Source organism: Convolutriloba macropyga, chromosome 2 (genome assembly GCF_964194025.1).
Source record: "Convolutriloba macropyga chromosome 2, txConMacr16.3, whole genome shotgun sequence".
In the NCBI taxonomy this organism is placed as follows: domain Eukaryota; kingdom Metazoa; phylum Xenacoelomorpha; order Acoela; family Convolutidae; genus Convolutriloba; species Convolutriloba macropyga.
In genome coordinates, this window is record NC_134469.1 from 36,707,731 (window position 1) to 36,724,807 (window position 17,077).

The 17,077-nt window shown below is 36.9% G+C and overlaps 1 protein-coding gene across 1 annotated transcript; it reads left to right on the forward strand.

Moving 5' to 3' along the window:
- The first annotated feature begins 3,674 nt into the window (after positions 1–3,674).
- On the forward strand, positions 3,675–16,753 carry LOC142335254 (uncharacterized). The gene is made up of 2 exons (XM_075383675.1): positions 3,675–4,445; positions 15,958–16,753. The coding sequence occupies exons 1-2, from the start codon at positions 3,740–3,742 to the stop codon at positions 16,680–16,682; spliced, it is 1,431 nt and encodes a 476-aa protein (XP_075239790.1). The 5' UTR covers positions 3,675–3,739; the 3' UTR covers positions 16,683–16,753.
- The last annotated feature ends 324 nt before the right edge of the window (positions 16,754–17,077 follow it).

Here is a 17,077-nt window from a genome sequence, read left to right on the forward strand (position 1 = left end):
TAAATTTTTTACTATTTTTTAAAGATCAAAAATGGCTCCAAATTGGCTTTTTTAATGGCTCCCAAAAATGGCTCCCTCTGTGTAATTATGCCGTAAGTAGAGACCAAGGACCTGCTCTCACACTCTTCGAAAACTTCTCCCAATTTTCAGTTGTGCTTTGAATTCCTTTTGGAGTGTTCTGGAACTTTTTACTTTAATTTACTCAATAAAATTTACTCATAATTATATTTAAAAAAATCATTTTTGGTTTATTGAAATATTTAATTTAATGTTTGATCTCATTTAAAAACATATGGAGCAATAAATTGTTTTTGTTGGATAAGCAGTAAATCAGGAATAGGTTCGGACTCATCTTGGAATTTTTAAATCAATAACTATTCCGATTTTTGTTGGATGCGGTCTTTTTTACAATGTTTTTCGTATTTTGTTTTTTTATTACTGACAAGAATGATTCCAGACCAAGGCCCCATTAACGACAGATCCTATTTACTGGAAAATGAGGCCAACGAAACAGGCCAATTGAGGCCAAAACAAAATAGTCAAAAATAAACAAAATGAAGCCAAAATTTTTATGGCTTTCACTACGTGTTTTCCTAAACTTTCATTGATTTCGTTTGTTATGCCTTCAGTTTTCATTTTTGGCTGCTTCTTGCCTCTTGACTTTGTCTTTTTAATCAAAGATGCTATTGGTTTTCTGGAGCTATAGTTGAACCTATAAAAGCTTTTCAATTTGTATCTAATGCCTCTTATGACTGATTATGTTTGTTTTTAAAGAAATGTTAGTTGTTCTGAAGTTTGCCAATTTTTGACTTATATCTGTTCACATTTAGCTTAGTCTCATCACATGCGGGGCAAAATTTTTTCCGAGTAAAGCAAAAAAATCTTTATTGTTGATTTATAATTAACAATTGATTTCTTGGCTTTCTTAAGAGATCTGTGATTTTGCATACCTACTTCTCTTTGTGGTGGTTATGTTAATTTCAATTTATCACAATAAATATAGCTTCAGTTGGCATCAAAAGAAGGCGCAATTGAACCCTCTCAAAAAATTCTGTGAATGTTTTATAGTTTTATCGGCTGAGAAATCTTTCACAAAATTTTTTGCCTCTAATTGTATTTCTTTTTGTTGATAGATGTCATATTCTTGACGATCGAGGGCCGTAACTGCTGGTAATGTTAAATTGGATCTGTTTACTAATTTTAGTCCATAGTTAACGGTTTTAAAGACTTTCAATTATTTATTTTTTAAGAAAATACTTTTTAACTTCCCAGTTTTCGTTCTCGTTGTCGTTCAGCTAAATTAGCCTCAATATTGACCGGTCTCATCAATTTTCTGTTGCTGCAAACACTATTTCTGCTGTTTATTATGTTTTTGGCTGATGCCTTTAGAAATGTGTTTTCATCAGAATTTCAAAAGAGGTTTATTTTTGTTGTTTTTTTACCAAGACCATTTACAAAGAAGAACCATTCAAAATCGAAGGAGAACAAAGTCAAAAAAATCGAACCCGTTTTGTCATCTTAGAATTTAGAATGGTTTTCATGTCTTAAGTTATAACGGCTTCAACACTGTGGTTTCGATAATTTTTTTAAAATTTGAACTTCTTTCCGTATTTGTTGTATTTTTGTCGTCTTATGATTCAATCTCATTAATAACCAGCACTACTGGCTTCTTGAGCGACTGCAATTTAATGTGTGTTTCTTTTTAATTTCAAAGGGGATGTTTTGTTTAAATTTTTTAGATTTGTCACTTTTATCTTATTTCTGTCATTTTTGTAGTTTGGTCTCTTCTTTCTAGGTCGCGTCCTTCTAGTGAATCAAGGTCGCATACTTTTTGTCGTGCTCCAACTTTTTAAATGATTTTATTTTCAACTAATTAGTTCTTTGCTTTTGCACTTTGCATAGGAAAAGTTTGATTTTCGGAAATTTGCCCTCTTTTTGTTTCCTTGCCACATCATTAAACTATTTTAGTGGCCCAATTTGCGTTGAAGAAGTGCGCAATTGAAGATATTTATTGTTCTTCATAATTAGTCTAGAGTTTTAAAGGTTGAGACAACGCCTTATTAGTTTTATTGATATTTTTTGTCGTTCTTTTTGTAGTCGTCTGGCATATTTTGGATAGTGACAGGTCTTAATTGCTTCCTATGACGTATAAATGAACCTTCTTAATGAGCCGAGTCCAGTTGATACGTATTGGTTTCAATCAATTCAAAATGGTTTGTTTTCAAAATTTTTGCTTTTATTCGTCTACCTGTTACCGAGTCTCGTTATTGATAGGTTTCATATCTTATCTAATGAAGTACAGATTAATTTGTTGAAATCAAGTTTTGTCTTGTTAATAAGTGTTTTTTTAAATAGACATTAAGTTTCGGTCGTAATTAATGTTTGCTATTTTTTGATTTTAATGTTTTTCTTGTCTAGTACTCTCATTAATGGGAAGTCTCATCGGCCCTCTAATCCAGCATTTTTTTTCACTTTGTTGTTTGTTGAACGATATGGGAATTTTTTGATGTTTTCTATCTCTTCCTTATTTGGTAGATAATTAAATTAAAACGTGGATGAGCGGGGTTGGTACATTATGTGCAAGCGCACATTACCGAGCCTCCTGGTTTCATCTCAAATGCATTTTGTTACTTAGTGGGACAAAATATGTCTGATGTTCCTCGATTCGGTGCAAATTGTGCAAAAAAGTGAAATGGTCACAGCAACTTAAACCTCGATAACTCCTCAGAAAGGACAAAATTCAAAAAACGCATTCAATGACATTCTGCGCATTGAACGCGCTCTAGTTATAGCATTCACAAATTTCTACAATGATTATATTGAACTTTATGCCCAAATTGACTGGTGAAAAAAGCCCAGTTGAGCATATAGTTCGTCCCCCACTAACCGGGGTCGGAAGCATAACTCCACGAACACCTAGTGTAAATCAACCGTGCAATTGTAAAATCTTTTTGGCTTTTCAACTTTTTTGCCTCAAAGTCGTACGCTTTTCTCCTCATTGCGTAAATTTTTAATGTGATATCGAGATTTTGATTATCTTTAGAAATGCAAGGTGGGAACAAGCTTGCGTGACACTAATGATCAAGCCTCATTTCGGGCCAAGGGCTATATGCTGTGTTGTGGTGTTGGGAAGGCGTTTGCTAGATCACCTGTTTTCGGTCACTTAGAGGAAAGCGGAAATATTGTCATTTGTTTTCATAGGTTGTTTAATTAAATCACGTGACACTTAATACCAGAATATGCAATAAAAAATACCAAATTTCCCGATTCCAAAATACGCATGTGAATGAAAACCGGTTCCTGTTGATCAGCACACCATTGAATTACAAGACTGTTTAATCTTAAATACCTGTGTAATTTGATCTCATATTTGATCGTTATGTGAGTGCTTTATATGATTTCGCACGCCCTGCGCCCCGCTGAGACATAGCTGAGGTGATTAAATTGTACTTGATCTCGATAAGGTGTGGTTATGCTAGTCTTTCTAATAATGTACAGGGTAACAACAGGGTAAAAATATTGGGCATATGTTGGCTGTTTTGGAACAGTGAGTATTTTTTCTTTGAGCATTTTATCCTGACGCCGTTTGAAGTCTCGTGATGCTCATTCAATAATACATGTGCTTTCAACTAGCAAACAATTTTGATCATAGTTAACCTTTGTTTCAGCGAGTCGAGGAGTCCTGGCGAAGGAAGCGTGTCTGGCCAAATTTCTCTATCTTTATTTTGGTGAACATGTGATGGCAATAAAACTTCTGAAAACCTATATGGCAACTTTATCAGTGGCACGTGCCAACCTCCTGTACAAGAAACCAGAAGCAGATATTTTGGAGTCCTTAAGTGCCGTAAAGATTCGAAATATAGACACAAGATTTTCATTAGAAAGCGTGAGCGGAACTCTGGGAGATACTGAATTTGAGAGAGATGAGATTTCAGATCGATCTTTTGTTGCTAGTGGGAGAGACCTCAGGCCGTCGCAGAGCTCATATGTTGATTCTGTTGGGATTGGTGCAACTCGAAAAATTAAAAATGTCGAGCCTCTTTACGCAAATTCAAAAACATCATTAGATGAGAAAGGAAGTTTAGCTATGTCATCTACAACGAAAACTCAGGACAATAACGAATACATTTCAAGCGTTGTTGGAATGCAATCGCTGAACTGCTCTAGAAATTATAATAATGGTAGTTGTTCTTTGGGAAATTCAGCGCGTTCTTTGAAGAAGCCTAAACTAGATTTTACCCAAGACGACAGTAGTTCTGGAGATGAGCTCCGAGAGCAACACGGGATTGTAAAACCTGACAGAACTGCATCGAAACCGCTGAGTTGTGTAACTCATAGAGAGGTGAACTGTAATAAAGTTGTCGATAATGAAGAAACTACCCAGAGTTTTACATCTCCCGTTACTACCCCGTTACAAAATGTCCATCGAGATTTGCCGAATAAATGTAACAGCTCCAAAATATGTTAATGCTCTGAAGCTCTAAAGAATCACTGTATTAGAAAGTTCTGTATGTTTCGCTCAGTTTTTTTTATCTTCTAATCTGCAATGCCCTTGTGAAATGCATTTGTGCGCCAATGAACGAATGGTGCGATCCAAAATTTCAAGCGATCGATAGATTTTATTTCTAATTGCTCTCAAACAAAGTTGTTCGCAATTATTAATAGCCGCCGTCAGCCTCTCAACGGCTATTGTTTAGGCGCTCTTCTTTTTAAATCCGCTTTACCTTTTGATCACTTTTTTCGTTTGCACAAGTCACGATTTGCACGCTTGACTCGTGACTTACTTCACTCACTGTTTCAACTGAATGGATTTTGAATTCTTTCACGTAATGAATTACGTAATGTAGTGAATACGGTCAAATTCAAAACAGCAAAATCAAAAGAAAAGGGATAAACATCTTAAGCCCGGTCATTAAGTCATAATGCATTACGCTATCAAGATTCATTGAAGCGATTGTTGGCAGGCATTCGTATTATGCTTAAAAGCCTTCAGTTTAGAAGCTGAATTAAGTGTAATTCTAGTATCTAACCGAATATGTAGAATTTACAAACCAAATGAGAACACTTTGACACAGAAAAATTATGTAAATTTCTATCTTTTTTTTAATTGCTCTTGATTGAAGTTCGTAGCAATTATTGTAAACGTGTTGGTCTTTTTCTTTATGCAAATTTTTTGCTCGAGATTTTTTGCGCTGTTCTTCTAGAACTTTCTCTGACTTCTCAAGTGACTTTCAGACTTTCGTTCTTCATTCTTGAGTGATCTCTATTGCTCTCACTCCGAATCAAAGCTTGTTACTAATATAAAGTTGGTTGCAGTGCAGCACAAAAATGGGCAAAATAGCACAGTCGGTAGTGCATATGGTTCTAGACCGGGAGGCCAATGGTTCGAGTCCCTGTGGGGTGAAATGTTTTCCCACCCGCCTGTCGTTTGAGAGCAATTCTTCCGACATTAGTCGGTTTGTTTGTTTCAATCCCAATGTGCGTCAAATGAGTCAACGCCCCTAATTTCCGGAAATTTGACGGCTATATTATTAGTCTTGTCCTTTTGATTGCTCTCAATCGAAGTTTGTAGCAATTATATTAGTTCGGTTGGTCTTTTTGTGCGATTTTTTGCTTGACCGCTTCTTTGTCTGACCCATTTGACTTTTCGTGTTAAAAACGGGTAAGCAGGTAGCGCCCAGCGGGCATTAAGTTTCATTAGATGCCCTTGGCGGCTTTTAGTAGTCCCTCAAGTGCTTAGTGTGGTGAAGCTACTGGGAAGGCCGTGCTTTAAGGTTAAAAGGTCATTTTTAGGAGTTTTTGAACCCAAAATGTTGCAATTTTTGGTCATTTTTCGAATTTTTTTGTTGGAGCAGTCTAAAGTACAGGCTGGGCTGGTTAAAGTTGATAAAGCCTTTTGCAAGACTTGATGCTTGCCGTTTATCAGTTTTTCAGTTCTGTGGGCCTTAGATTTCAAGGAACCTCCCCTAGGGTTTGATAGTAAGTTATTGCATTGTTTATAGTGGTAATGGAATGGTTTTCAACATTTCAACATCAGGAATTCTAGCATTTTTTTTACAATACTTGCAATTTTTCTTATATTTGGTGTCATTTTCCCACACCTAGGGGCTCGAAAAGTTCCCTAAGGGTTTAATAATAAGTTACAGACAAATATTTATTGGCCATAATTAGTTTTCAACTTTTTAAAATCACAAATTTTATCAATTTTTTTTGAATAAAACTTGCAATTTTTCTAGTTTTTTCAAAATTTTTGTCATTTCTAGGCTTCTCCAGCCTCAGGAGCCAAGTAACCTCATGTAATTTGATTATAAGTTACTGCATAGTTTTTAGATGAAATGCAGTTTTTTTCAAGATTTTAACATTACGAATTTTAGCATTTTTTTTTAAATAAAACTTGGAAATTTTTTTTAAATTTTTGACACCTATTGTCATTTTTCAGGTTTTTTCAAATCTAAGGATTTGAAAACCTCCACTAGGATTTCAAAATAAGCTATTGGAAATATTTTGATGGCCATGCTTTCGTTTTCACCTTCTTTAAAGTCACAAATTTTAGCATTTTTTTAATTTTGCGATTTTAAGTTAAAAATTTTGTCATTTTTTGGCTTGTCCAGCCTTCAGAGCCAAGGAAACTCCTCTAGGTTTTGATAATTGTTTACTGCTTAGTTTCTAGATGTAATCGAATGTTTTCCAACATTTTAGCCTTACGAATTTAAGCAAAAAGTAAGTTCCTTATGAGTTTCATTAATTGTGTAAAATTTCTGTTGGCTGTGGAATAGTTTTCAACTTTTTCATATCACAAATTTGTGCAGTTTTCTGACAAAATTTGTAATTCCCAAGTTTTTAAAATTTTTTGGCATTTTTAAGTTTTGTCCCGCCTCAGGAGCTAAAGAGGCACCTCTGGGGTTTGATATTAGGTTACTGCATAGTTTCTAGAGGTAATGAAATGTTTTCAAAGTTTCTAATATCACAAATTGTAGCAATTTTAGAGATATTTGCAATTTTTTTAAAAAGTTTTCTTAAAGTATTTTTTTTCTGGCACTAGGGACTCGGTTACCTCCTGCAAGGTTTCTAAATGAGCTGCTGCATAGTTTCTAGAGTTTATGGTTATCAATATTTTAACGACTCGAGTTTTAGCAAATTTTTTTCAATTTTTATGTTTCAGGTTTATGCATCTTTTTGAGCCAGTGACACTTTTTAAGGCTTGAAATATGGATACTGGATAGTCTCATGAGACAATGAAAGGGTTCTGAAGATATCAGTATCATGAATTTTTGCAATATTTTAAAATTTGCTGTTTTTCCAATTTTGTAGCAATTATTTTAATCCTGATGGTCCTTTTTTAATGCGATTTTTCGCGTTACCGGTTTTTTCTCTAACCCATTTGACTTTTCATCCTTAGAAACGGTATTAAGAGGTAGCGTCCACCAGGCATTAAGTTCTCTTAGATCCTTTCAGCTCACTAGTCTCCAAGTATGCGATTCACTGAATTTGTTTTGGAGACTTACACTTTTGGTGTAAAGGGAGGTTCTTTACAATTTATCCCACACCACCAACCCCGCCCAACCCCCTTCATCAGCCCCTCTATGACCGCCCCTGCACCCGTTGCCTCCCACCCACTGTCGCACCCCCCCCCCCCCCCCCCCCACCGCTGCGCTCACCTCATGCCCGTTCAATAGAGCTAGCCTCACTAAACCGTGGCTAGCTACCGACGAAGCCAAGCGTTGGTTGTTTGAGAGCCATTCGCCCGACGTTAGTTGTTTATGTTTGAGATTTTTCGGCTGGCCGTGTTTTCCTCTGACCTGTTTGACTTTTCGTCCTCAACGTGATGAACAGGTAACGCTCGGAGTGCGTTGTATTCTCTTAAAGCCTTTCCTCTTAATAGACTCCCAAGTATGCAATTTACCGAAACAATTTTGCAGACATAAATTCATTGTGTAGAGGGCGCTCTTAAAAATAAAGCACTAACACTTGTTCTTTTTGAATGAGCTTAATACTGTTCTGCAAGAATTTCTAATTTTTCTGATATGATGAAAAAGATTTGAATAGTATGGTGTTGTTTTTTTTGAAGATCTGTTCAGTCTTTTTGATATCAATGTGAACTCTAAAGTTAGAGGTATTTTTAGTCGCGTCGTAGTACTAACTGAAACAAAAAGATGAGGTGGATTGAAGCGTGATTCTGTTCAAACGAATTTTGAAGCCGAGTGAGAATTTTGTGTTTCTACAAAATTTAAGTTTTTGAGAGTAAAATTATTTTTCATGTGCGGCGTTTTGACTTTCGTTTTCACTATTTGTTCTTTTCAGCTCTAAGAAAGTGGTTCAAATATGTTCTAATTGCGCCAATTGATGAATCTCTTAATGGGCGGCTGTTTTTAATTTCACTATTTGTCGGCATAAAATATAAACTCATATTCGATTTTTGAGCGTTTTGGTTTATCTGGTGATTTATCTCTCAGTTTTATTAGTGCGAGTTCTAAATCATTGCTCATGAGGCATAACCCAATCATTTGATTTTTTAATTTTAACTAAGTGTTGAGCCTTTTAAATTGCACTCGAACAAATTTGGAGGCAATTTTTTGTAAACTTGTCTTTTTTGTCAGGTTTAAGCTTGATCTGTTTCCGAGAGCATTTTTTGCCCATTTGAGGGGGTTATGTTGAATTTTCGGCTTCAAAATAAGCATGAACTGGTAAAAAACGAGGGCATGAAGTCTCCGATGAGCTTTTAGAGCTTTACTAAGTGTACAAAGTTTCGAAGTTAAAGGATTTGTAATTCCCAAAGTGTCTCTGTTTATGCGTAAAAACAAGAAACTCAGATAAACCCCCAAAATTAAGTTAGTTTTTTGTTTAAATTACTTTACCTTTAATAAAATAACGATTTTTTGATGTTGAAAATTGCACTTGCAAAAACTTACCGAACCCCTTCGGGAAGTTATCGTTGAGTGACTATAACCAATCTTTTCTTGCAGGTTATAGTAATGTTGTTTCACATGTGTGCCAATTGTGGCAACACATGGTCCTACAAGATAAGCAGTTGGCACTTGAGTGGTGCTAATTTAACATTTTTGGATCATTAAACTTTTGTCTGTTTTTTGGATTTACTTATATTAGATTTTGAAGCTCATAAATGTTTCATCAATACCATGCTCAAGGCCATTAATTTTGCGTTCGTAGTTGAGAATTTGACGCCAACAAGCATTCCGACTTATTTTACAATTAATCAAATTTTTGATCAGACATTTAATCTATACTTGATGACATTTACTTATTTGAAGCTCATATAAGGCTAGCTCTGCAGTTATTTTCATTGTGGCAATTGACCTTCAGTTCATTCAACTTTGTGGCTAGAAATGAACCCTGATTGAGGCATTTTTCATTCCTGCAGCTATTATGTAGTTATGTTTACTCGCGAATGTCCATTGTTTACTTAATTTTTTGCTATGTAAATAAATCGCACTAAAGTGTATTCAGAACGCGAAATAATCAAACTTTAGTTTAGCTGGTGCTATTGAAACCACTTTTGATAGATACGGATCAGTTGGTTCGCGAATTCACCAATTTTATCGGAATTTCTTGGTTTGTCGCATAAGTAGAGACAAATCTTAATAACAGAGAGCTGGATCAAGCCCTGCGTTTTTTCTCACCAAAATTTTCTTCGGAGTATACCCGAATCTATGAATCCGTTGAAAATTGGAACCGGAATTCAGAACCAACTTTTGTCATTGAGGATATTCGATTAAGAGAAGCAGGAATCCAATAATCGTGTTACAAGCTTTATACCTGCTCTCAAACCAGAGCCGGTTGAGGAGAACCGCATCTTCTCAAATACTCCTCAACCAATTTATTCACCAGTGCCCGCATTTACTCGAAGTTTGGCAACTGGTAGAATTCAGACGACCTACCAAATCTTTCACCAGTGACGAAGCGCAGCCTGAACCTAACCAGGTCAAATACACCAAACTTCAGAGAGACTGAACATGAGCAAGATTCTAATTGTTTTGGCTTTCGCTCGTTTGCTGTACGCGAAGTAACCGATGAATTACTGCGACTTAGAAAAGACAAATCTCGTGGGCCATCTCCCATCCCACCTTGGGCATTGATTGACAGCGCTCATATTGTGGCACCCGTACTAACTTTGATTTTCAATAATGCTATAATGCAATGTAAGTTTCCCAAGGCCTTAAAGTTAGCAGATATAACACCTGTTCACAAAAAGGGCGACCCCCAAGACCCAATGAATTATCGCCCCATATGCGTGACACCAACATTATCGAAACTATTTGAAAAACTGCTGTTCCGTCAGCTCAGTAAATACCTCAATGATAATAATGTTTTATCCCAAACTCAGTTCAGTTTTAGAAAGTCCAGATCTACAAAAGATGCTCTGCTATACTTCACCGAATGTGTACGTCAAAACATGGAGGCTAAGGAAAGCGTCTTTTGCGCTGCACTAGACCTTTCAAAGGCATTTGATTCCATTTGCCACCATCGCTTGCAAAGTAAGCTAGTCTCCATTGGTTTTGACAATTATTCTTGTGCTTTAATACACGATTTTCTTACAGACCGCTTACAAAGAGTTAAACTTAGTGGCATCAGCTCAAACTGGATCAGCGTTAAACAAGGTGTTCCGCAGGGAACCATCCTTGGTCCGGTTTTGTTTCTCATTTATGTCAATGAAATGAGAGATTTAAGAATCACCTCCAAAATAGATCAATATGCCGATGATACACTTGTTTTCACATCCAATGTATATCCTCAAATGGCGAAGCAAGAACTTGAACACAGCTTAGAAATTTAAGTCCATTTTTTTGAATACAACCACCTTCAGGTCAATCCTAAGAAAACCGAATTCATAACTTTTTCCAAACCATCGTTAGCAAAAAGAACCGAATTGATGACATTAGATTCATGCAACGAAAAAGTTGAACCAAGTCACTGCATCAAATACCTAGTTGTACACTTAGACAAACACCTCAAGTATGATATACAAGTGAAACATACTCTCAAAAAAATAGCGATAAGTATTAAAACTTTAGCCCAAATTCGTGGTAGTTTACCCAAAGAAACAAGGCTGTTACTATATCGGTCTCTGCTAATCAGTCAACTAGAATATTCTATTCTTCTTTTAACAAGCATTTCCAAAGAGGCTATATCTTCAATTGATCGGTAATTAAACTGGGGTATCAAAACTGCCTTTCTCAGAAAAAAGTTTGACCGGTCATCAGACCTGAAAAGAAAATACGATATACTTTGCTTTGAAAATTTTCTTGCTTATTCGTGTATCAACTATTTAGTTAAACTCATTAAAAATCAGCTGTCATCTTTCACTGACCTTTCGTTTCCCACTTTGGATCTCAAGCTTAATTGCCGCACTCTCAAGTTCTCCAATGTAATCACTTTCAAAAGTCTATATATTAAAATCCTACGGAAGCTTTGCGGCTAGTCTTTGGAATGAGCTTGATCGAACAACAAAACAGAAACTGCTCAATTCAAAACAGAGCAGATATTCTCTAAAACAATTGTTACTGAAAACACAAACAACAAATTGTTCTAAATCAGTCAATGATCACTGGCGGTCTTGTAAACTTTAATCTGCTATACAATATTTAGGTTTTTACTAACTTCTAGGTTTATCTTAAGTTCGTATTAAACCCGAACAAGGAGCTTGAGTATATTACATTTGAACTCCTCAACTACTTTAAATTACCTTCTTTGTTCATCTCCCCATACACTTTTTGTCATATTAATGTAATGTTTGTTACATTAATCTGGTACTTGTACCTGTATGATAGTAATTCAAGTGTCTTTTCTCTCTCTCTCTCTCTCTCTAATACACAATCGGGGCTTGTTAAATCGTGGTCATGGATTGTTTGGAAAGCTCGTCAAAATAAAAATGGTTGATTTTGAAAATGGTTTCGTCAGAAAGCTGAGTGAAAATGAATTGAGAGAAGCAAGACAAGCAATGGTATATTCCCCATCATCTAGTGATTAACCCAAACAAACCCGATAAATTGCGTTACGCTTGCAATGCGGCAGCAAAGTTCAGGGGAATTGCTCCTAATGAACTGGTATTTGCAGGACCAGATCTTTTACAAAGCCTGATTAGAATTAGTTTTTGGTCCAGAGAGCACGAAGTAGCTCTGTCCGCAGATTTTGGAGCTATGTTCATCTACATACAGATAATAAGTACAGGTCCAGTTGACGACAAATGCTTACGGTTTCTCCGGAGACCAACAGCGTATGAGTTTGTTGATGTGTATCAGGATAATACACACTTTTTTGGAGCATAACTGTGCGCTGCAAAGAGTAGCAAACCATCATCGCTCATCAAACAAAAAATTGCAGATCGAGAGAAACTTCTATATGGACGGTTTTCTCAAGTCATTTTCTTTTTCTGATAAAGAAACACATCTACTCTCAACTTCGAAATTTATTCACCAAAGGAGACTTTGGACTAAAGAAGTGACTCAGCAAGGCGATCGAAGTTATGGGTAATATCAGAAGATCGCTAAATCCGTACTAGCAAGACCTTGGAAGCAGAAGCCATGTCCCGTGGAGGGACACTCACTGGAACTATAAAGACGAACTGACAAAGAGTCCCTCAGATAATAACAGAGCGTGTTGTGCATCAGTGTTCGATCCACTCGTTATCTGTTCACCTTTCATTATTCGGATGCGATTTTTGCTCAAACAGATTTGGGCACAAAAAAAGCAAAGAATTGGATAAATAGCTCTCAGATGAAAAATTACGACTATTCCTGAACTGGTGCTCAGAACTAATCCAGATACCAAACATTTCGTTGTCAAGACGTTTTTACTCTGAAGTGTCAACCGGTTACTTTTTGCGTGTCTTCTCAGACGCGGTAGAGGAAGATGTGAATTTAGTTGCTTACGTGCAGGATCCACACTCGTGAAATTACTTTCGTTATTGTAATTACTTTCGTTATTGCCGTAGAGCGCCAATGAGGCACATGAAGGTTCCCAAGGTAGAATTACATGCAGCAGTGTTCGGTGCAAGACTCCGACATCTATTTTTGAAAGAATAGGAGGTGATGATGAATAGAGTAATTCATTGAAGTGGGCAGTATTAATTGGTTAATTATTTTGCACAGGAACAACAAATTTCTGTGGCAAACTGAGTCGCAGAGATATTGGAACTATTGGTGAATGGAGACACTTCAAAGGAGTTCAAATCCCATCAGATATGGGAACCAGCGGAATCACAGTGCAATCACTTGTAGATTCAACCCGGGAGGCTCACCAAGGTTGAATCTACATGGCCTGCGCCGTGGTTACATCAAGCAAACGGTCTTAAATGTATCCATCGAATATTGTTAAAGCAGAGAAATTCAGACTCACCCGATTCGGATCATTTGGAAAACCTGGAAATGTTATCATTGATTGTATGTGGATACGGAAGAGAGGTTCCTCCGAGTACTTGTCATCAGACGAAATAACAATTTCCGAATTAAAACTTTGAAAAATTTTGCAGATGAAGTTTTTCCTGAATTATTTGACCATTTCCACGATGGATCAGTCAGCCCTAGGAAATTCACAGAGATGAAGTTCATGCCCTTTCCTCACTCTGATGGCACGATACGAGTCCGAGGAAGGATCAGACATCCAGCTTTCAATTTCGATAGAGAACATCCCCATTTTGCTTTCATAAAAACATCCAGTTATTAAGTTTTTTTTATGGAACACAGCCACGACCAATATAACCATGATGACACGGAGTACGTACGTGGTATCCTCCAGCAGAATTACTGGATCATTGGATTACGCAATGCTTTAAGATCAATCAAGCAGAAACATAGCAAATTTCGTAAAAGAGATGCTTCCCAATTTCAACCTGCTATGGCAGATTTACCAGTTAAGAGAGTGGCAGAACGAGTGTTCCCATTTACCAACACTAGGATTGATTACTTTGGACCGTTTGAAGTCAAGGTCCTCCTACAATCGTTGAAGCTTTGGTGTTGCTATTTACTTGCTTAACAAGAGAAACCTGAAAATTATTTAGTGATCACGGTACAAATTTTGTTGGAGCAGCTAATGACTCAAAGAATTCTTCAATAGCTGGGACAAAGAAAATATGAATGCTGAAATGGCACTCAAGATTACTTGAAATTTCAATCCACCAGATGCATTTCACTTTGAAAGTGCCAAGAAAGCTATGTTTGCTGTCGTGGACAATCGAGGGCTGACGGATGAAATCCTATCTAGCACCATGTGTCTGCTGAGCAAACGTTGAATGCACGGCCGTTGATAGCAGTGTCAGACGATCCCCAGGACCTGGAAGCTTTGACACCCAAACTCTTTCTCCTAAGGAAGAGGTAACGCAGCAGTCCCAATCATCTCCCAGACTGGACGAAAAAACGGTATCTACTTATGGGATAAAAACAGAAATTCAGATAAAATTGGTAAATAAGTGAACCAACTGATGTGTTGCTCAAAGTTGTTTTCAGTAGCACCAAGTGTACTACAATTTTGCGTTCTGCATTCACTTTATTACGTTTTACATACATAGGAAACATTTAAATAAACAATAAATATAACTAATTCGGTTTGTTAGTTCAGCAAAAATGCAGACATTCTTAGGTAAACATTATTAGATAATAGGTATAGGAAGAATTTTGATTAAATGTTAATTTTGTTTGGAATGCTTGTTGGCTTCAAATGGTCAACTAAGCGCACACGAATGTTGGCCTTGAGCTTGGTACTTATGAAGCTTTAATCAGCTTCAACTTCTAATATAGTTAAATCGATAAAACTTAGACATTAAGTTCTTAAGAAGTGGGACGGGGAGAAGTATCGTTTTCTAAAGGTAAAATTATCTTTTACGAGCCAGTTTTTGGAGTGTAGGGTTCAGCGAAACTTCGCTGAGAAACGCTTGAAAGGAAGGATATTCTTGGTGCAAAAGGCGATATCTTCACGCCCTTCCACGAATGACTCTTGTCCGCGTCCTCTTCCTCTGAAACAATCAAAATTGATTGACCAAATTAGGGCACTTTTTGACATATAGAAAAAATTAGGCAATCATCAACTTTTCTTGTGCAGTAAGATATCGGAGTTCCTTAGAATGTTCTACTAATTGAGGTTAGCATTACGCTTGTAGTCCTCCAATTTAGATGCTAAATGCACCAAAGTTAGTAAATCTAATAAAACTGCGGACCAAAGTACACTTCGAAAAATATTCTATCGTCAGTTTTTCTCGTTAGTTTTCTCCAACTATTTCACTCCCAACGGCGGTCAGTGGGGTCAGCGGCGGCTATTTGCCGAAATTTTCTGGCTACGTCCTAACTGTTTTTTCCATCGATAAATATTAGAGCGTTTGAGCTCAGTGCTCTTGTGCTTTGTTGAGTTTAAAAGATTTCGAGGCTTGAAACATTTGTTTTTTCTTTGCAGATTTCTTTACTTTAGGACAGTTAGAGAACTGTTTTGAAAACCGCATTGATTAGTGTCGAGCTTCATTTCTGGGGCGTTGACTCGTCTCAACTGGGTTTTGTCTTATCTCTATTGGGCTTGGGCTCCCCTCCACTGTTCGCGGTATACTAATCAATTCGTCCATGCATAATTAGTTCTCTAATTATTTCCTAGTTGTCTATAAGATCTAATAAGCTCATTTGAGACTCACTAGTGAACTTATTCTTCTCCCCGCTCTCCAGTGAGCCACAAAAGAGTTGAGCCCACGCCTGTCGTTTGCGAGCATTTCATCCAATGTTCATAGCTTTTGTTAAGGCAATGTAAACTTTTTAAAACTTTAAAATCTGACGATAATAGCGAAACTTGGCAAGAATTAGTGAATCCTGAAGTAAGGCGATATTCTGAAAACTGCAATTAATCGATAATACGCTTGACGGTCTCATTGATCAAAATAACTTTGTGAATACAGTTCCCCAAAAAGGCATAGAAATAATCTATTTAGAGCTTTTAGATGAAGGGTAAAATATTTGTCTTTTGGAGCCGTTAGCTCCATTCAAATGGGTATGACCAACAGCGAAGAAAGTGAGGCCGCTAATGAAGGTCATGTGAAAAATGAGATGAGTATGACAGACATTAAAGAGCGTGCAAATGAGTTACTGAGGGTCGTCTATCGTCATGACCAAGGATCCCTACATGCAGACGAAGTTGTGCCACTTAAAAGCTTTTTCGACCTAGTTGTACATGATATGTGTTTGAAAACAGTAATCAGATTGACACATTCCGAAGGTGTAACTTGGACAGATTTCAGCGTTACTGATCTTGATGAGGTAATATTGGAAATTATTGCTACATTTTCTTGCCAAATTATGCCTTCCACGCAGCCAAAACCGGCATCGGGAACTATTACATCATGGAATGGAAAGTCTGAGGTTATTTTGCTGTCATCATCAGACGATGAAGCAGATTCAGAAAAGGCAAATCTGAAAAAGGCAAATGATACAGAAACGAATCAGAGGCGTTTTTCTATAACGTTTCGAATAGATGTGCGGAGATATGAAGTTGCAGTCATTATCGATTCGTCACTTTTGCATTGGAAGTTTGAACCCAATTCCAATGGTTGGCTGGCGCGATTTCGGGTTACAGATGGTGGAGTGTTCATGAGAACAAAACGATGCGCAGCCTCCCCAGAAAAAGCTTTATCAAGACTTGTATTGTTTTACAGAAAACATTTGCTTTCAACAAATGCTGCAACTACCCGCTCGTGATTAAGGCGATGTCATTAAATTATGTAGCTAAAACTTTTTTGTTTTCTACCCGCATTAACAATGCATTTTCAAATAAATCGTCTTTAATGAGAATTGAGGAGAACATGAGTTGACAGAATGAAATAAATCCTGAATTGGTAATTCGGCGGTTATATTGTCTTGGTGGTCGCCCTTTGCATCATAAATACGGTAGGGTGGGGTCGGGGCCCCGGCCGGTCTAAAAACAAATACCTATATACCCTGAAAAAAATAAAAGTGGGTTTCTCAAAATTGTTTCAATAAAATTGTCCAAATTTTTGCATGCGACCCCGAATAGCCGAGAAAATGAAAAGTCCCTTAGTGAAGTTTTTGATTGAACTTCTCCTTCACGGGTTTTTGGGCAAATTTTGGGTTCA

Bases quoted from the DNA above. Each gene is read 5' to 3' on its own strand.
- LOC142335254 (XM_075383675.1), top strand. From the start codon at position 3,740: ATGGCAATAAAACTTCTGAAAACCTATATGGCAACTTTATCAGTGGCA. The intron at 4,446-15,957 runs GTAACAGCTCCA...TGTCTTTTGGAG, and splicing joins TCGAGATTTGCCGAATAAAT to CCGTTAGCTCCATTCAAATG.